At 42.7% G+C, this 21,507-nt stretch overlaps 1 protein-coding gene and 3 long non-coding RNA genes across 5 annotated transcripts in view; 2 read left to right on the top strand and 2 right to left on the bottom strand.

Annotated features, from left to right (window-relative positions):
• Positions 1-548: 548 nt before the first annotated feature.
• On the top strand, positions 549-6,285 carry LOC141409965 (uncharacterized). The gene is made up of 2 exons (XR_012433135.1): positions 549-681; positions 4,449-6,285. It is a non-coding gene; the product is annotated as an uncharacterized lncRNA (long non-coding RNA).
• RNF32 (ring finger protein 32) overlaps positions 3,903-21,507 on the bottom strand; it is a 35,770-nt gene continuing 18,165 nt past the window's right edge. For both annotated transcript variants that reach the window (XM_045388065.3, XM_074036479.1), the window contains exons 8-9: positions 5,340-5,507; positions 3,903-4,657 (exon numbers count right to left, since the gene is read on the bottom strand). In XM_045388065.3, the coding sequence (XP_045244000.1) occupies positions 4,421-4,657; positions 5,340-5,507 (405 nt within the window). In that variant the 3' untranslated portion in view covers positions 3,903-4,420. The remainder of the gene's footprint in view (positions 4,658-5,339; positions 5,508-21,507) is intronic.
• Positions 7,240-10,435, bottom strand: LOC135970288 (uncharacterized). The gene is made up of 2 exons (XR_010585979.1): positions 10,298-10,435; positions 7,240-7,452 (listed from the first exon to the last, which is right to left on the bottom strand). It is a non-coding gene; the product is annotated as an uncharacterized lncRNA (long non-coding RNA).
• On the top strand, positions 8,303-12,060 carry LOC135970286 (uncharacterized). The gene is made up of 3 exons (XR_012433134.1): positions 8,303-8,440; positions 8,555-8,614; positions 11,920-12,060. It is a non-coding gene; the product is annotated as an uncharacterized lncRNA (long non-coding RNA).

The following is a 21,507-nucleotide window of genomic DNA, read 5'->3' as shown; positions in this document are numbered from 1 at the left end:
AGGCAGAATTATTATAGGTTTTTTAAAAAATGTGAACATAGATGCAGCACCTACTTTTTAAACTTGAAAAAACTGGTATAATGTTAACTTTTAAAAGTAAGGTTTGGACACACTAGTAAACTAGTAAACATTTTTGTTTACAGATTGTTTTGTTTACACATTGTTATCTCTTGTTTCGATGAGATACTTTTAGTGTGACTTTAAAATGTCTTAGAAATTAAAGTTTTACAAAAAGTGATTTCATATTTGGTTTATAAGCATTTATATGTGGGGCTTATACTTCTGTTTTTTCCATCTTAAATACCTTCATGGCTAAAACTTAAGGGAATTTGTAGGCTAATTCCATTTCAGTTTTATACAGGGCAGTAATAATTCTGATGAATGCTGAATTAAGGAAGAAATGGATATTTTCTTTCTCTGTTGTGCAGTTATTGGTAGATCAATTTCTTATAACCCAAAATGTAGCATCAATAATTGATAGCATGTATTTTATTTAATTACTTGAATTATTTAGACTTGTTTGATTTCTCTAATTTTTTCCATAAAAGGACTGAACAGCACCTACTTGTGGTCTGGGCAGCTTATCCCAGAGTTCTTGGAAGAATTAATGCTGTTAGCATCTGGTTAATTTACTGGCAGACAGAGACCTACTCGTCAGTGGCTTTCAACTCTTTGACCACAGTAAGAGATAACCCATTACACACATACACTCTCTCTCTCTCTCTCTCTCTCTCTCTCTCTCTCTCTCTCTCTCTCTGATACATATAAGCAAAAATGTAACAAGACAGTACCCATTTTTCCTAAGTGTGCATGCTGGCACCTTCTGTTTTAGTTATTTTTAAAAATACTAGACAGACACTAAGTTACCTTGTGGCCTCCTAATAGATGGCAAACTTCAGTTTGAAAAGCATCCCTTTGGATTGTGGTTTGAAAGAAGAAATAATACAAAGACCTTTTTGGAGTATTTTTTGTTTTTTTGGTTTTTGAATATTGTTTAGGTAAAAATTATTGCTGCAAATATCACTGAAGCAAAAGTAGTGTGTATGCAAATTACCTGTTGCATTGTACAAAATAGAAGTTCCTAAAACTAACAAATAGACAAAATTTCAAAACTTGGTGATTGATCCATATGTCTTGAAGGAACATTAGGCAGTAAACTTAGCTTTTCAAGAGAAGTTATTCAGCTTCCAATTCTGTGTTCTTTGATTCGGAGACATTTTTCTCCAAGGTTAACTGTAATCAAATAGGAACTTCAGACAAAGCCTCATTATTCTTGGTTATAGTGTTCTGCTGTTACTTCTAAAAGTGCTACAGAAGTCAAGTTCATGAGCCTGGATTAAGAACAGCAGGGCGGCCCTGATGTTGTGAGTGGCTGTAGAGGACCAGAGCGATGTAGGAGAATCTATCATGTCTGAGCGTGAGGAGGTGGAGAGTCACCTGTGGGCTGTGGATCTGAGAACTGAGGTTTTATCACTTACTAGAACCGTTTTGTGGCTGTTCTAATATTTTCTCCTTTGCTTTCCTTTCCCTTTGAAAAGCTGTTATTGGATGAACGATGCTGCCTACAAACACTGACGCTTCAGAACCAAGCACATTTGTTACTGCTGTAGCTAGTTATAGTGATTCTGCAGCTTTTCTTTTACAGCATCTTGAAGTCATCCACTGTTTTTCTGTGTGGACTTCACAGTAGAATCAGAGAACTAAGTGACAAGTGGAGCGTTGTCCGTCTCCTCCTGCTCACTTCCTCCTCGCCACCTCTCTAGCCTAGCTTTCCTTCAGTCTGAAGAGTGATTTACTTTTTCTTTTCTTTTTAGTCTTTACTGTGGAATCTCATCAAAGACTTGGAAGCAGGGGTGGTGAGAGGGGCCTGGGGTGTGGTGTGGAGGGTCGAGTGCTCTGTGGTCCCACAGTCACCCCCAGGACCACCATGCGAAGCAGAAAATACACACCTGTATTTTACAGATAAGGAACGCCACTCAGAAAGCTGCAGACATTTGCCTGGGGTCACACTCATAGTGGGCAGATGAACTGGATGGAAATACAGGCCAGTACAACCGCAGTCTCATTTTTTCTTTGTTTTAGGTTTTCAGTTTCTTTTTCAGTCATGTGCCTTACAGTTCTATTACCTGGTTGGTAAAGATTGATGACAGGTATCCTCATTCTAGATTATAACCTTTATTCTTATCAAATGCCTCCAGTCCCACAATTCTCTAAGAATTCTCTTTCTGGACTTGATACTGGTTTAATGATTTCCCCCAGCTCGTGGAATGGTAGGCTCCTAATTAAGTGGATTTAAAGGCAAAAAGGGATGTGTGAGAAGGCACAAGAAGTGGCTTCATCTTGCAAGGTGACTTCCAGACAACTGGGTTACAACCTGTTAAAATAAGGGAGGAACGGCCGCATCCCGTAGGGACTGCGGTAGCTGACCGGGAAGCCACAATGAGGGCAGCAGACAGGGCTCTCCCTGTCCGCCGAGTCCTCCCATGAACTCATGTTTCTGAAGGCCCCACTCTTTCTTGGTCAGTGTCCCAATTTTCATAGAAGAGACCTGATGAGGCTGTGGAGTAATTGTGTAAAAGCTTGCATTGTTTTCATGACTTGACCTGACAATGTGTCATTATCTTCAAATTGTCCAGAGAAGCAGCTACTTCACTCGGGTCCTTTTTATGGTTCTGTGGTTGCAACTTGGTCTCCCAAGCCTTCCATGGGCGTGCCATTCCATGGCCACTTTTCAGTAAGAAAATTACCTGATTTTCTGTTAACTGTCACAGGCTGCCCTGGACTACTCTCAGCACTCATGGGATTTTCACGACCCTCATCCTCAGTGAAGTCAGATGACCATTCCTGCCTTTCATCCCACCGATTTTCCTGAGTATCTGTTGCCTACAACTAACACTAGTTCCTGCGTCAGTAAAGTACTGCACTAGTTGCAAAGAATAGAAATGGACTCTGCCAACATAAGCAGGAAAGGCGTTCATGGCATGGCTCACGGATGTCATGAGAAAGCCCCGGAAGAAGTGTTGGGCACAGCCCTAGGCACAGCCTTTCCTGGGCTCTTCCCATCACTGAATGATCCGTGTATCTCCGGGACTGTCCCTCCCTCTAGATCCAAAGTTTGGGGCAGCAGAATCGGACTGCCCCGGCCTTTGACACATGCCAGTGCTTTGCCTGTCACAATATAGGGAGAGAAATGTCAGCTTACAGAAAATTGAGGTTCTGTGATTCAGTTTCCCTCTGCTCTCTTACAATAAAAGTGCTTACTCATTGTTTAAAGCATTCTCCAAATTAGTCTCCAAATTTTTTGATGGTATACATCATTAAAAAATGTTTGAGCACACCACAATACATGCATATTTATTCATAACTGATACATATGTAGCTATGTAATGTGTACATCACAAAACACATGAGAGTATTTTTTCTAAGGAATGAGATAAAAATAGAAATGTTGGTACTTCTCACCTTAGACGCTGGGTTATTCTGAGCGTGTGCCATGTGTACACCCACTTGGCTTCTTCCCCTTAGGCCCACACCCTGCCCTTTCCTTGCCCCTTGTAGTTACCTGTGGCGGGAGTGATGAGCGCCACTTCCAAGCGTGGCCTGGAACAATGTCCTCCTGCCCCTCCACCAGCAGTGGGAGGATTCACTGGGGACTCTGGGGCAAAGGAGACTGTGTCACAAGACAAAAGGGAGCCAGGGTCACACGTGGCCGACCCTCACCCTGCCTCACCCCACGGCTGACATGGGTTGGACACCTCAGAAATCATGTGTCTTCAGCGAGCCACTGAGATTTGGGGCTTTACCTGTTACTTGGCTAGGGTTAACCTAACTGATAAGACTGTAACTGGTTACTGTAAATAACCAAGCTTCCAGTAATAGTAAACCAGTGACAAAAACAATTCTTATCCAAAAAGGTTCACATTTTTTTAATGTATGAACTAAAACAGTCTTTATTGCTCTAAGACATTAAACTTTGCATTTTTTATGTTGCATACAACTGAATATTTTCATATTTTATGACAAATACGCAATTATTACAAAAGGAATATTAGGAATGGCAAAGGCTTCAAGACAAAGTCTTAGTGGAAAACATTTGGAACTTAAGGAGTGTTTTACATTTGGAACTTACTGTAAGGAGTGTCGGTCAGACACTAGCTGTCTCTTAACCTCCATTTTTAAAAGCAAGCAAGCTCTCATTTTTTGCCATTCATATTTCAAGTGATTCAACTCATAAATTTGAAATTTACTTTTTAGAGACAAAAGACTAAAATTAGATGTGCTGTCATCTTTTAAAATATACTTAGATTTCCTACAACTACCAATAACTTATTTCCCTGGGAAACAGATTGCATTGTAGTACTTAACCCAGAACTCATGCAGTTCATCCAAAATGATGGTAAACTTTGTTCCTCAGAATTACCTAACTTTCAAGAATCTTCTTCTGGTAGCAGGAGCGGCAGAGAGGACAGGCATGGAAAGGAGGCCTGTCTCCCACGGAGAACTCCTCCAGTGCGAGCAGACACGCATGGTGGAACACGTGTGAGCAGGACAGGAGGGCCGTCTCTCGGGAACGCTGGCCCGCCCCCACGCGCTGACCGCCAGCAGGGGAGAGAGGCGCCAGGCAGATGGAGCACTCGTGGGTCTCCCGGCGCAGAGCCTGCGGCACACGGGACGGGAGGAGGCCACACAGGTTAGTTTCATCACAGCAGAAAGTGACTTAAACTGAAATGAGCATCATGTGCCCCGAGACGTGGGTCTTCTAAACATGCGGAAGTTTCATTCTGTGTTAAAATCACATGGATTTTATATATATGCTCTGTGACTCCTGGGAACTGTGGAAAGGGTTAGTAACCCACCTGTGACAAGCAATTTTGAAACAAAAATACTTTCTAAAATGCTGAACATTAATATTTCCTTTTAAGTAAGCAATCAAGAGGACTGTTTTTCAAAACACTTGACTAACTGCTAAACTTTCCCAAATTTCCTAATTTTATGGTTTTTAAAGTAAGTTTTCCCCGCCTTGGCTTGAGTCATCTCATGGTCGTTTTCAAGCTGGAACTTTCAGGAAACCTGGGAAGGCGATCTGTTCCCTTCGGTGTTTTCACGGTTCACAAAACAGCATCATACAACAGGAACTTCCAGAATTTCAAACCAAAGGGTCCTTTGCCGTCACCCTAAAGGCCACGACGAAGGTCCTACCATGGGGCAGAGGTTACCCCGGGGCCCGACTCTCCCAGGCTCCCCAAAGTGAGTCCTCGACCTCCCGCCACCAGCCGCTCCCCACAGCCTCCCCAGCTGCAGCCGAGTCCGCTGGTCGCCAGGCCGCCAGCCAAGCCCACCTGTACTTGGATTTTCTCCCATTCCTCTTCTGTCATCTCATGGCCGTATTTTTCTTCGAACTGCTGAAGAACGCTTCGGTTTATGGCCAAGCACCGATCGATCTCTGCAAAGAGCTCTTCGATGTTGGTGTTGTATGAGCACAGGATTCGGTGGCTGATTTCTGTGAACTGGGGAGGACAGAGGGAGGGTCAGGCTCACACCCGAGCTTGGTGCAGGTCGCAGGGAAACGCTCTTGAGCCTGACCATCTATTTTGGTAACCTTCCTCATCTCTGTCTTCAAAGAACACTTTTTAGGGAAATAGATACATGTCTATCTTACTTAACTTAATATAAATCCAGATAATCTATCTGGACAGATGACCACAAGAACCCCTATCTAATGGGGTTCAGACTACACTACCCCAAAAGAGGGCACCTTGGCACACTGAATATTTTAAGGAAAAAACATTCCTTCCCAAAGGAATTTGAGAAATGACAGCTGCAGGAGGGACCATCTGACCTCTCCCCACCCCTGAAGTGGGTCACAGGACCCTCCTGTGAGAGGCCCCCTCGTCTCCAAAGACAGAGGGAGCCGGGAGTAGGCTGAGCACACACAGGCCCTGCCGTGGTTCCCACCCGCCACCCTCAGCTCACTCCCCTTGCACGCTTCCCCACGGCCTCCACGTCCTCCGCGTCCTCAGTCCAGCCTCGCATAGAAAGCGCTCAGGCCTCACTGTCTCTGCAGGTCTCCACTGCCTTAGGAAGGCTTCCATATCAAATGGACTTATTAAGTAAATCTGTGTAATTTTCTTTTGTTAAGCTTTTTGTCTAATTTACAGGGCTCCAGCTAAAGAATGTAGGAGGGTAGGGGAAAAGGGTATATTGTTTCCCTCCCCTGCTGTTTTCTTGGTTGTGAGCTTTGACCATTAGCAGGAACACATTTGAAATTAAAAGTTGAGAGAAAAATTTGAATTTTGCAGGATCAGCTCTGTCCCATGGAAACGTACTGTGAGCTACATATGTAATTTTAAAACTTCTGGCAGTCACATTAAGTTTTTTAAAAGGCGAAATTAATTTTAATATTGTATTTGACCCAACATATCCAAAATATTATCACTTCAACGTTTATTAATTGAATACAGTATTTTGGTTTTCTGGTATTTTTGTTTGGTTTGGTGGAGACAGCATCTTGCTCTGTCACCCAGAATGGAGTGCGTGGGGCCATCAGTGCTTACTCACCATCGGCCTCCCAGGTTCAAGCCATCCTACACTATAAAGGTCTGAGTCATTGCAGAGCGGTCACCAGTGTCATCTGAGGCTCAGAGAGGTAGCTCATTCAGGGCCACACCAGCAGCTCCTTTTCAGGAAGCGTGAAGACGAATGTAAAGCAAAGGAGAGTAAGGTGTGTGAAAGGCTGTGCCAATGGTGACTGTCAGCCACGCTGCCTGCCCTCTTGCTTGTCCCTTCAAGGGCAGAGCTGTGGCTCACCCAGAGATGACATCTCCCATTCCCCCAAGCCCAGGTGGGTCCACGTGAAATAGTTCTTCCAGATGGACGTGGCTCGTGTCTCTTCTGGGTGTTCTCCAGGCCCGGGGGGTGGCAGATGAAGGACAGAGGGAGACAGTTCCCGAGCCCCACAGGCCGGCATGTTGCCTGCAAGTCAGGACACCTGAACTGTCCTGAGACGGAAGCTCCGGCTTTCAGTCACTGAAATTCAAGGGTTCTTTGTCCAGCAGTTAGAAGTGCCCTGATTCAGCAGTTACATCTGCTTCATGGAATCGGGCTTGAAGCCCAAAGAAGGATGAAATGAAGAGGGCCCATGGGGATCTCACACATTTAGATGTGTGATGGGGAAAATGCATTTTGGATGGTCCATGACTGTCCAGGTTTCAAATATTCTAGTCTACCGGAGACCTCACGTTCTTTTTCTTTTTTTTATTTAATGTGGAGCAACCTGGCAGAAGGTCACCTGGCAGAAGGTCACCTGGCAGAACGTCATGTGTATTTAAGTCCCCAGACTTCGGAAGGTGCCTTTGAGGACATGGAGTTCTCTTCCAATTCTCTCCCTTCTGCAAAAAGATCGTGAGACAGCGCGGGGTCGAGTGCTGTGGAGACTATGAGCTGCCTTTGTCCCTGGGATGTTAGAAGAATGAGTATTGGCTTTAAGGATGAGAGATCCTTTTGAGTAAAGAACATTCTGTGAACACAGCAGGCGGTCCACAAGGGTTGGGGTTTGAATGAAGGGGGTGGCTGAGGATCTTCCAGGCACCTGTGTTTTGGGATTAGCCGTACTTGGAAGCCCGGTGGAAGCTGCTTTTCTATTTATGAGTCAAATTCTCTTTCACTCTGAATGTAATTATAATTGCCAAGCAGCTGTATCTTAATTTAGGGTCTTCAATTGGTAATGTTTCCTAAGGCTTTAATTTTAGTTTTCTTTGTTCCTTGGCCTTTCAAATATCTAATAATATCTAAATAAATTATTGAAAGTAGAAGAGTTCTCTATATGTTGTAAAAGGAAAAATTACTTGGAAATATATACAGTTACCTCCAATTGATGCTTTGTAATTCAGGTTTTCTGTAAATTGTTTTTAAGTGTGAGATACTTTCCACATATGCCTGAAAAGCAAGATCTTTTCTTTCTTCAAAATTATACCTCAGAGAAAGGGTCACATTCTATCCAGACCTTGCGAAGTGTTTCAAGTTGTGCGGCATGTTCTGAGATGAGTTTTGAACATAAAAATACTATTTGGAATGATTGATAAATTGAGTGAAATAATCAATATGATCTGGATGTTTATTCTCAAAGTGGGGCCCAGACCTGCAGCCTCAGCTCCTGGGAATCTGAGAGAAAAGCAGAGCTTCAGGCTTTGCCCCAGGCCTGCCGAGGGCAGTCTGGGTGGGGGGTGGGGTAAGCCCTGCAATCTGTGTTTTCCAAGCCCTCCAGGTGATTCTGAGGCCCATTCAGGTTGAAGAACCAGGGTCACAGAAGTTACCGATCACATTTTTTAAATATGCAAAGTTATTTAACACAGCATTATTGATCATTCCTGAGGTGTCACCTCCCAACTCCAAGCATGGGCATCGCTGTGAGTGAGCTTTCAGAAGCCACTTGAGGAACACAGTAAGTGCGTGGGCCACATATACATACCTACGTACGTTGATATGCATTTATGTTACAGTATCACCTGTGTGTGCATATATTCTATCATACGCGAGTGTCCCTCTCTCTCTACAGGATGCCTGGAGGAATCCCAGCTGTCCTGATGTTACATGAATGAGTTACTTGCAGCTCAAGGTAAACTTCCAAAGACAGCATCATTAGGACTGTTTAAAGTACATTTTCCTTCAAACGCATTAGATGGAAATAGAGCTTATATGCTCTGAACAACTGTGTTGGGCGACTCCTAAGTGCCCTATTTATGACAAAGACTCTGAGGTCCAATACTGATGTCACCTAAATGCCTCCTCCTGCCTCAGTCGCTGTGGCTTACAGGTCCTATCTCCTTTATTAGAACGTCAGATCCTGGGGCCAGGAGTGTTGTTCTTAACACTGATAATACCATCCAGGGTTTTTAAAGGGTTTTGCATCTGTCATTACATCCCGCCTTTAAACCCTCTCAAGAGCTCAGTACGGGCACTGACCATAGCAGGCGCTTGTTGAAAAAAACAGACTTGTCGATTTTGCATATATACCAAATAAATCTCAGGGAGAGTGGCCCTTCACACTCAGTGCTCCAGTCTTAATAGTAACTGGTGTAATATGGCAAGAAAGCAAATAAATGCTTAGGGTATGTTAATATACATAAGAATCACAAACTAATTCCACACTCAGGTGTTTGATTCCACAGAAGAAAACCTAGCATGGCAGACGCAAATATCCTTTCCACAAGTTTTGATGAAATATTCCATTCCACAAGTGTTATGTACTTTTGCTATTCAATTGAAATTTTTTCTAATTTCCATTATAATAGGTTATTTAGAACTGTTTATTAATTTCCAAATGTGAGAGATTTCTGTTTTTTAAAAACATTTATTTCTAGCCTCAGCTGCACTGTGGTCAGGGAACATACTCTATACCACCTAAGTTTCTTAAAGTACATGGACATAAAGATGGTAACATGAGATACTGGGATGACTGGGGAGGGACACAAGGGCTGAAAAACCAACTTTTGGGTACTATGCTCATGAGCTGGGTGACAGGATCATCTGTACCCCAAACATTGCTGTCCTGCAATACATCCAGTAACAAACCTGCACAGGCACCCCCAAATCCAAAAGCTGAAATTACAAAACATAAACGTCTCAACCTGTGATGAAATTTGCATCAGGGACAAGTATATGGTCAGTTTTTATAATGATATCTTTGTACTTTGAAAGAAAATATGTGCTACAGTTGCTCGGTGTGGTGTTCTACACCATTCTCTCTAATAAACGCCTTTGCTTTAAAATCTCTTTTGTCAGGTATCAATATATCAGCTTTCTTCTGTGAAGAGTTTATGTGTATATTATAGTACGTATAATATGTGATACACACACACACACACAGTTCTTATGTTTTCAGGCATCTCCTCTGAGTAACACGTACCTAATCTGGTTGCTGGAGCACTCAGTCCACTTTGTGTTGTTACTGACACACAAACGGCACACTTGTCCTGCTCTGTGCCTTCCATCTGCCCTGCATTTTTTTTGAAATTTTGCTCTTTTCAATTAAAATTTTCTATTCTCTTTACTATTTTGAAGGTTAAAACTCTGCTTCTATTCTTTTAGCTGTTGCCCTAGAAGTACATACTTATACATTATTAAGGTCTACATTGGAATTTTTATCCCTTGAACCAATACAAGGATCTCAGCGTACTTCGTAATGTTCCTCTCCTGCTTTATGTTATTTTTGTCCTAAGCGCTCTCTCTCTCTCTCTCTTTTAACCTGAGACATGCTGATTCTCGTTTGGTAGAATCAATGACTATTAGATTTACTCACATTTTTACCACTGACATCTCAGATTTCCCGTCTGGGGCCATTTTCCTTCCTCATGCAATGCATCCTTTAGAACTTCCTTTAATGAAGACATTCTGGTGGCACACTCTTTGTCTGATGGCTTTTCTTTTGCCTCTCTTCTTGAATGTAATTTTCATTTGGTTCATATGGAAGTCTAGGCTGACGGTTAGGTCTCTTCCGAAACACGGAGATGTCACCTCACCTTCTGCCGTTCCCACTGGGAAATCTGCAGGGCTGCAGGGTTTGCCGTCGTTTATCCTCGTTCCTGGCCACCTCCAAGATGACTCAGCGCTGCGTGTTCTGCAGGCTCACTAGACACTTAAACAAAGTCATGTGGGGCTTCCTTGGGCTTCTTAAATCTGTGGCTTGCATCTTCAGATCTGGGAAATTCTTAGCCTTTGCTGCTTTAAGCTGTTTGCCTCTGTCCCACGTGTTCTCTTTTTCTCTTCGAATTCTGACAGTGACACGAAACCCTGCGCCACATCCTTTCTTACGCAAGTCAGTTTCCTGGACCCGTCTTCCCAGGGGATACGAAACGCAGGGTCACCCTTGCAGACCTGACTCCTCAGTGAGCTGAAGGCAGGGCTTGGCTAGAACGTGTGTGTATCAAGAGCCAAAGTCAAAACAGTAGAGCCAGCCGTGCTTAGCATCCAGCTCTTCCGGAAAGAAGGAAATGTGTGTGCACTAGGGGGTGGGAAATACCAACTGTGTACTTTTTGGTGATTCCACGTATGAATTAAATGCTCTTATATTTGCACTTAAAACTGACATTCTGGTGTAAAGATGCACTGTGAAAGTCATAAAATTTATAATTTAATTTTTTCTTAGAATAACATTAAATAGCAAATAAAAAACACTGCATGACCACTGGAGAGAGAGGCCACAGAAGTACATAGAGCTTTATACTTTTAGTACGTGAATGGCACTTTCCCCATGTTTTCTCTTTTAAACAGGGATCTGTGTTTTCATTTTCATGGCACTAGGCCATGCCTGCCTGTCTTCCTGTCACCTGGAACACAGCTCCCCAGCCCCACATGCTACAGCCCAGCTGTGCGTCTCATGTGGTTATTCTGGGCCTCCCCTCCATGGGCACGCCCTGCGGAGGCTCCCAGGAAGCCCCTGTACTGGAGGGGCCGAGTCATGGCCCTTTCTCCCTGGGAGTCCCCAGCCCTGCCCTCTTCACCCTTTTTGGTCTGGGTCCCAGCTGCTGACCTCGCACCCCCGGGGCTCTGAGGGCAGTTTCCAGTTTTCATGTGGCTGCGGGTCGCCCTCTTGAAAATGACCTGTCCGCTCAGCGCCCAGCTCAGGGCCTCACAGGGGTCTGGGTCCTGAAAGGGTCACCTGTGCCCAGCGGCTCACACTCTGCCAGCCTGCCCCTCCCAGAGGCCAAGCCGCGTTGCCCTCTGCCTGGACAGAGGTTCCAGGGAAGAGCACGGTCCCTCCATTTGGGTTCAGGGTGCATCTCCTCAGACATTTCCACCTTATTTCAAACATCTCACCCCCACTTCACTCTCTCTCCCCTTCCTCTCTTTGTATTTTTCTTCCTGGCACTTATTACTTCTTGAACATTTTAACAAAGTATTTTATTTATTGTCTCTCCGCAGCCCCCTGCAGGAAGGGTGCCCCGCAGCAGCCGGGAACCACCCGAGAGGCCTCCACATGCACCTGGACAGGCGCGCGGGCTGGGTGCTCACACCTGGGCCCCAGAGGTGCTGGTCAGCACCTCCTTTACAATGAAGGCTCGCAAAGTACACAACTCCAAGTGCCGGTCCATGAAAGCAGGTCACACAGACTTTTAATACAGTTAAGTCTAATTTATATTTTAATATCCACTCACCCTACGTAACCAAATACCATTTTTACACTTATTAACAATACTTTTTTTTTCTTAAGAGGAATTAAAGCATTTCCTCAATGAGAAAAACAATTCCCTTTATATGTAATGGTGGTTAAAGACTATTAATATGCATTTTAATCAATCTAAAGTAAATATTTTTAACTTAAATTTACCACTTACAGGATCCGCACGGTGAATGACAACAATTTCTAAAGGGGCTGGGGTGAAAAGAGTTGGGGAAGTGCTGAGCTGCCATGGAACAGGCACTGTGCTAGCCCGACGGTCTGGAGGACAAACACTGCTTCCTTTAACAAAGAGCTCCCGTGTAGCAAGAAAAGCCCCGCTGACGATGGAATGCGATGGAATGCGTGCTGCTGTGGCACTCGGGAGACACGAGGAGGGAGGGAGGGAGGGAGGAATCGCCGGGCTTCTTGGGAAGTCAGCCCTGGGCCAACGCAGCCAGTGGGACAGGGGCCTGGGAAGGAAGGAGTGAGGACACAGGCAGAGGGACAATGCAGGGGGCAAGACCCACAAGGGCAAGTCACTGGAGCCCAGCCCCACCCACCTCCCTCGACAGCCTCTGTCCTCTGGGAACGCTCTCCCAGGTCACTCCCCACGGGCCACCCTCCTTCCTTCTTGTTCCTTCCTCTCCTGTGTGAATCTTATGGTCTGGCCAAACTTGTTGACTCAGTTCAGTGAAATCACTGTTAGATATTTCTGTTTCCTTGACTGCACATGAATGGCCAGTGGGATCCATGTGTCCAGGTACCTGGGCTGGAGGTGACCTCTCTCCTCTGAGCTCTCACAGGGCACTGCTGCTCCTTTCATTCCACACACGTCAGCTGCCCAGTGTTAGCTTTTTCCTGTGTGCATTGCTTATCTCCTTGAATGAGTGCCTTAGATTCAGGGAAGCACCAATTCATCTTTGTAAGGCCCTTAGCATTCAAGAAATTTTGACTTTAGGTTTGCAACAGATGAGAAATGAGAGCAAATATATGCCTCAAATGTACATATTCCAAAGGAGTGCAGCAGAAATCCTTTTTGGGGGAACTGAGAAAAAACACTGCCTACCTAAAATGATTTTCAAGTTACTTCCAGTGTCAAAATTCAGTAAAACATCAACTTTAGCTTATAATCATAACATTGACATTAGCTTATTAATAAATATACTGAAAGTCCTTTCATAGGCATTTATGACAAATTTAAAAAGTGAACTGGGATGAATATTCTCATAGCTTTGAGTATTCAAAAGTTAGCAAGGGTGGTACTTGTAAAAGTCAACATTTATTAACTGCTGTAGTTAATTCAAAGTAATATTCTGTGGTTAGCTACTATTAAATATTTTTAATTGTCAAATTCTTCTGTGTGCAACGTTCTTTATTCCTTTATTTACTCCCTCACTTTTCATGTGCGTTAGATGACCTTGGTGACTGAAAGGGCAAGAACTGTCAAAAACAAATGACAACTGATTTCTAGGTTTTAAACAAATGGTTGACATTATGAATTCTACAGAAACAGACAAAATACCTGAACATTTTCAATTTTACAAAGAATGAATGTCTTAATGTATTTTTCCTTTTAAGCCTCACATTTCAGATACTTGATAAACTAAGAGTTTGAGTTATTGATATGTAAAACAACTACTGGTCATTTACAAGTAACAAGCTGGCTAAACATTTTTTAAAAATATACTAACAAAAGCACCCAGGTGAACTCTGTCTACCCAGGAGGGCTTTTTAAGTGATCCATCTTGATGTCAGCAAATTGCTTACTAATGTGTTGACTTATGGCCGCCCTCAAAAGCAAAATGAAAAGCCTGGAATTTACAGCATATCAATGAATCAGTTGATAAGCTTTTACTGGTTTAATATCCTTCCAGTCCTGCTGCTTGGAGCCACTTCAAGTTAGCAACAGAATGTTTGCCATCTCTATGTGATAAAGGAAGTCAAAGGACTAAGCAAACTTTAAGACCATTATGCTGTTTGGTGAGATGTAAATGAAAAAAGTCAGAGAAATCTTGTGCTGGAGGGTGTGGGAGCCAGCAGCCCCAAAAGCTGCCCCAGCATCTGACAAATCACTCACCCCACTTTCTAAACAATGTCCGGGACTTTTAGCTGGGGTGGAGACAATATAATGCACTTGAGAAGTTTTAATTGCAGCAATAAAAGCCCCTACCTCAATCATATGACATATGCTAGCAGAGTTTCCAGATAAGGATCAAAGGCAGTCAGGCCCGGCCGCTGCATTCTGGGCAACACTGTGGACTTTCTGTACACACGGTGCTAGGTATTAGCAGAACAGCTCGAGTGACCTTTCCAGGCCTCTTTGATCTGCGTTCCTCAAAACCTGAATGAATAAGTGTGCGAGGACTACTGTGTCATCCCCAGACAACTCAAACACCCTCTCTGACAAAGGCATTTCTGAGTGAAGTTTTATTCTCTGACACTTACCTAGGGGTACAAAACTCAACATCTGACCTTTTCAGTTCTTACCACAAGACTTCAACATAGCTGAAAGGACCTACATTGTAGCACAACATCACTGCTGTGGCTGGGTTTTGTTAGGAATGTGTCAATGACATCTTAGAGTTGTGAAAAGAAACCTGCAGTGTATGTAAGCGTTCCTCTTACAGAAAGAGGGTCCCTGTGTTTCACTCGTCAACACCCAAAAGGTGCATGAAAACTGAAGAAAACACTTCACTACCTCTCTCTGTAGCAGAGGAGTAAAAATGTAGGAGCAAAGTTCGACAAGCAAAATAGATTAATTTATAAAAACAGAATGGCTTGGGCTAATCTCATCCTGAATATTAAAAACATATCCCTCTTGGTGAGATCCTAAAACATATAAGGGAAACAAACACTTCCTAATCAGCTATGTCTAAAAATATCAAACTATTATCCCTCCTTGTCCTGCTCTCTATTGATTAGACTTCTCTTTCCCTAAAGGCAACTTATCTTCGATCGAAACCAATGGTTCCCAAGGATAGCAAACAAGTTTTCACCTATCTGCCAGCCAAGAAAGAATAAATTCAAGGGAGTGAAACATTTATAAGGCCAAATGTCTGCAGTGTGAAAGGAATATCCTTTAGTGTGCGGTCAGGTATTTTTTTCTTTTCTGGTGTTCAAATGATCTTTCTTTTCTGAAATGATTCTGATGGTGCGTGGTGTTTTGTTTTTCCCTCTAACTTGGTGGGGTGAGTTTAAAAAGCTGGCACTGACTCCGCTGAAGCCCCAGGTTTCTCTAGTAGTTCAGCAGCGTCCAGAAGACTGAAAAGCCCTGAAGCTGGTCTTTATTCAGTTCACATTTTTAGTTCTGAAGAACTTTTGGAAACATAAAGGAACAAATGTAATGAGAAAATGAAGACTGAGTTGAGAACCTGAGACCAACAGTTATATTTTTATTTTAAATATCTTAATCTGTGATTTCTAGAAGCTTAAAAAGCCTCATTTTACTTATAATCTTATGTTAAAATTTTTATAGGTACTTGAAAGCAGTTCCTTTTTTTTTTTTTTACTGAAACATGTTTGTTTCTTGGTGAAAATAATAAAATTATGTTTCTATCATTGGAAAAATGACATTTTCACATGTTACACAGATTAAACCGGATAAACTTGATAATAGTATACTATTATTCTAGATAAAAAGACTGTTCTGCGGATGATGATGAATTTCTTTACGATAGGGTCTGTGTATTATTTGTCTCACATTTATTATTAAGCTCTTCCAGTTTTGAGCTGTCAAATATTCTACTCATATGATTACATCTTTAAAAAAGAACAATAAAATGGATGCAACCCCTAAACATGAATATATAATATATACGAGGAAATTCTCCACTTGTACTAAACATGTAAATCAAGATGATCATTTTGCCTTGTCAACCAGGACAAATTACCACCTAGTGTGTTCCTGCAATGTTTTTCTTTTTTTTTTGATGGAGTTTCACTCTTGTCGCCCAGGCTGGAATGCAATGGTGCGATCTTGGCTCACCGCAACCTCTGCCTCCCGGGTGCAAGCGATTCTCCTGCCTCAGCCTCCTGAGTAGCTGGGATTACAGGCGTGCACCACCACACCCGGCTAATACTGTATTTCTAGTAGAGAAGGGGTTTCTCCATGTTAGTCGGGCTGGTCTTAAACTCCCAACCTCAGGTGATCTGCCTGCCTCAGCCTCCCAAAGTGCTGGGATTACAGGCGTGAGGAGCCGCCGCGACCGGCCCTTGCAATGTTTTTCTATAGCCTTGCCTTCAGAACGTTGTAAAAGCCACTGTGGCAATCACGCAACATACCGTTTGCGTCAGAGCTGAATCAGGTCCAGGCTCCCTCCCAGCTCTCTGAACTGCACACGTTCTGTTAGGATCGTGGTGTTTTGTCTGTTCCCTCCATGTCTCCCCTGACTAACAAAGCACAGGCAGAGAGCAGGCACCCACGAAGCTATTTGACTCTATTAATTCCATGTATCCATTAAAATGTATTTAAGAATGTAATCCATGTGGAATGTTTTTGGCAGTAAGGTATAAAGCAGTGTTCTTTAATCCCTCTTCACATGAATGAACTCAATTTCCCAACTGATTTTTCTCAAATAATTTTTTTCTCCAATGGTCTGAAATACCTTCTTTACTACACTAAAATGTCCTGTATGCTGAGATGTGTGACTTAATACTGTTTCACTGTTTGTCTATTATTCCCCAAGAATCTTAGTTGCCAAATTTATATATTTTGATATCTAACAAGGCTGTTCTAGCTCATCAATCTGTCTTTTAAAAAAATTATTAGCTCTTCATACCTCCTTAGATAAACTTCAGAGTTAACCTGTAAAATCCCAAATGCACAGCCTATACTACTCCTTTGGGAGTTAGAAACTACATTAAATTTATATAAGCTAAGTGGACATTTTTACTCATTCCAGTGTAAAATGTCTATCATGTTATTCAAGCCTTTTATTCCATCAGAAAAAAAATTTTTTTTTATCAGTGGTACATTCCTTGTTTAGCTTATTTTGATATAAATATAAAATTGTAATATACATGTATGGATTTATATAATATACATAACATATGTACACATACATGCACACACATATATTTTGTTTTCATGTGTTATTGGCAAGGATTGGTTCAAGTGTGATGACAAACGAACCTAGTTTTCTTTACGATTTTACTCTCTAAAACAAGGTGTTTTTAGTATTTGACACATAGTTTTTACTGTGACAAGGAAATTTCATTCCAGTTCTAATGTCTGTCGTTACTAAGAATGGCTGTTAAATTTTATTAAATATCTTTTCAGTAAAAACTGAGATGCTAATATAATTTTTTTCAGTCATTTCATACTTTAAATTTCTTTCCATGTTTGCTATTTTTACAGGAAGTAATTTCAATTATATTTGCAGTTCTAATTGCATAAAGTTGTATCCAGCAATTTTGTAATTTTAAAATGATTTCTATTTATATGGGTGCCCCTCTCTGTGTATCTACAGAAAACCACTGTCCCAGTTCAAGCAGTCAGGCAGAGGCAGAGAGAGAGAAAGCCCACGCAAGAGTGAGACCGTGCCCGTGTGCACACGCAATTCACTTTACTGAGTCCACTGATGCAAACGCTCAGCTCATCTGGAAATACCTCACAGACACACCCAGAAATAATGTTTAACCAGATAACCTGAGCATCCCTTAGCTCAGTCAAGTTGACACATAAATTAACCATCACACCTGGGTAATGTGACATTCAATAACCTAGTTCAATAATCTTTCAGATTCCATTAAACATGCAGGGCATCCTAAAATTGTAGATTAACATTTCCGAGAGGATTCCCTTCACTCACAGAATGAGTTTATTCAGTTGGAAAGGTAGAAAAAAAGCATCAAATTGTGAGGTCATTTGGTAAATGATGAAGTGGTCTTTATTATAAAGGACAGCCTTTGAGTTCTACTCATATAGGTATATACGCACACAGGGCATGGACCCATATAGGCAACTACTACCCACTGCTAATACACTGTCTGACAGTCAGTTCAATCTTCATTTATTTAACATGAGATTTGAGTTTACAGATTTCAAGTGTTTATGGCCAAATGGGATAACTGAGCAAGAGTTACATGATAGGATGCCTATTCATGTAACAAATGATGAGTATAACTCACTATGATGTGTGTGTGTGTGTGTGTGTGTGTGTGTGTGTGTGTATGTATACATCTCCTGTCGCTCCCCACCTGTACACTTGCAACTTGAATGAGGTAAGATTACAGTTCAGGGGATAACACAGTCACTTGTATTACGTTTAAGGTGGCAGTTACTGATAATGCAGACATGCTGATATCTACAACCCATCATTGACTCATAACATTAATGTAGTATGCCCAGCACTTTGGAAACGAAATGGAATAAAAATGACCACAGTGTGGTGCCTGTGGTAACAGTAGATTTTGCTTTGTGAAAGTTATGTTTCTGTTAAATGTATACATGTGGTGGGTCATTGCTATAAGCTAAAAATAAAATCCTGGCCGGGCCATGGTGGCTCACACCTGTAATCCCAGCACTTTGGGAGGCCAAGGTGGGCAGATCACCTGAGATTGGGAGTTCAAGACCTGCCTGGCCAACATGGGGAAAGCCTGTCTCTACTAAAAAATATATAAATTAGCTGGGCATGGTGGCAGGTGCCTGTAATCCCAGCTACTCAAGAGGTTGAGACGGGAGAATCGCTTGAACCCGGGAGACGATGGTTGCAGTGAGAGAAGATCGCGCCACTGCACTCCAGCCTGGGCGGCTGAGCGAGACTCCGTCTCAGAAAAAAAAAAAAAATCCTAAGGCCCCAGCAACAGAACGAACCCCCTCTTGGCCAAGGAGGCCCTAGGAAAACCTTAACAATGGAATTTCCAGCCACAATGGGAAGAAAGGTGAGACGCCCCTCATTATGCCCACTCCTTGCCGGAGTTTAAGCTCAAGTGACCACTATTCCTGTTAAAAGAGGTGGTAAGGCTGACCACACCGTCTGAGGCAGTAAGAAACCAAATTACAAACAAGACCTAAGGCCATACCCGGCAAGAGACAGCCACGCCGCAGGCCATCAGTCTTGCTACACAGCATCCTCAACTTAGAATTCCCTCCTGCTGACTCCAGCACTTAGAGCCCTACTCCTTCAACCAACTGCAAATAAAGAATCTCTGAATCCACCTAGAATCTGTAAGCCCCCACTTCAAGTTTCACGCCTTTCTGGCCAAACCAATGTGTAACTTCCATGTACTGACTGATGTCTTTGCCTGTAACTCCCCCCCCCGCTTAAAAAGTATAAAACCAAACCGTAATCCGAGCGCCCGGGTGCACTTTCTCAGGACTCCTTGAGAGTGGGTTGGTTTCCTGGCCTGCAGTCACCCATATCAGCTCAGAATCAACTTCTTTAAAATACGTTACAGAGTTTGGTTTTTCTGTTAACATTGTTTAGAAGATATTTCTTATTGTGGTTGAGGAAAAGTCTGAAAGCCACTGCCCTAGCCTGTGGCTCTTGCCTGTCATCCCAGCTAACTGGGAGGCTGAGGTGGGAGGTTCACCTGAGCCCAGGAATTTCAGGCCAGCCTGGGCAATATAACAAAACCCTGTATAAAAATGTATAAAAATAAAAAACAACTTACACAGTTTGTTCTTAACACATACCTCCCTACCACCCCTGCAAAAAATAAAAACTCAGTTTTCCTTAGTTTCTTCCTAGATAATTGAGATCTTCTGAGATCATCTTAAAAGCCCCAAAGGAAAGACCGCATTTGTAATATACAAGCTAGAATATCAGTCATGCTTCTGTTCTTCTTGCTCTCTTAGATGGTATTGTTTAAACACACAATAGAGGTTTAGAGAAGACCAAAGAAATTGGAAGAAAACTTCAACTAGGCTTTGAAAAACTGGCACATTTTAAGCAAGGCAGAGGGAACCAGCAGGAACAGACAGGACATTCTGGCGGGGGGTGGTGTGGGCATGAGTGTGCTCAGAAGAGCAGACGTGGGGATCACAGCAGGGTGTGCAGAGCGATGAGGACTCAGGATGAGGGGGCAGCAGACAGGATGAACCAGGGATTTAAAAAAACAGGATTTGTGGGGAGGTAGGATGGCCACAGGGCCGCGGACCCAACGTCCGGTGGGACAGAGCTATGGATCGGCTTTGTAAAGTTCCATCTCTCTGTGGGAGAGACTGAATTAGAAACTGAGGAACCTGTTTGATTAGGTCTCCCTGCCCTGATTGCTCTTGGTCACTTGCTTTTTATTTTTCGTTTCCTTTTTCCATGAAGCTGAAGGCTGCAGTATCTGAACACCTGAGCACTGAACGCTGAAACTTAACTTTCACTGGCTACTTTACAAGATAACACAAGGCACATTGTAATGGTTGCTTCACTTGTTTCCAGCAACCTGGGCCAGTTCTCGTCCAGTGCAATGGGCTGAGACCACCAACACTTTCAGTGGGCCTTTATCTTCAAGAGTTTTTATAAAATGATGTGTGCACGTGAAAAATATTTATATATACAAGGTAAAATGACTATCAAATCTATAATTAAAATTTTGTAAGAGGTGACAAAAGATCACTTCTAAGAGACAACCTACTATGACATATTAGAAATTACTAAGAGTAGCCTAGAGAACAAGACTGACTGTCAGTGAGTGAAGATAAAAAACTGGAAAGAATGTAAAGGAAGGATGAAGCAATCGTGCATGGCAGTTCTTTACCAAATTGAGAAGGAACACCCGAGATGAACGATCTCTGAAGATGAGAGACACTGCTCTCAGGAAGGAACAGACTGGCCAAACACACAGTAACTCATCTCCATATTCTAGGAAATGAGTTAATACTGATAATAAATACAGAATTTCCAGCACCCACTGTGTGCTGTGCCATTATAAATGCTACAGCTCTTCTCAGGCTTTCATATGACAGCCTCGGGGCTGCTGCTGTTCGCCTGAAGCCACGGGCTGATGGGGCAGGACGGTCCTTTTCATATGGGGACAAGGAATGGGAATTGTTAAATAAGTCCCCCAAAAGTAAAACTGAAACATAAGTAGTGGTTAAGAGGAAGGGCAGACGTGGAAGTTAGCTCTGAGGCTCACTGTGATGACCCCACGAGGTACTCAATACAATGGTAGCATGTGGGGGCTTTACTTTTACAGGTGGCTTCTGTTTTCATTACTATGAGATGTGCAGCAGATGTCTTCATTTACGTATAGCCCGGGAGATGGGAAAAATTAAGCTGGTTTCCAGTCTTGTGTCTGAAGAGGTAAGTTTATTTAAACAATTAGCACAAAATGGCCAAACAGAAGTTGCTCTGATTTAACCTAATTTTATGATTTAACTAGAAAAGAAAGTCTAAAAGTATTTTACCGTCTGG

This window comes from Macaca fascicularis, chromosome 3 (assembly GCF_037993035.2).
Source record: "Macaca fascicularis isolate 582-1 chromosome 3, T2T-MFA8v1.1".
Taxonomy (NCBI): domain Eukaryota; kingdom Metazoa; phylum Chordata; class Mammalia; order Primates; family Cercopithecidae; genus Macaca; species Macaca fascicularis.
This window is presented reverse-complemented; position numbering and strand designations above follow the sequence as displayed.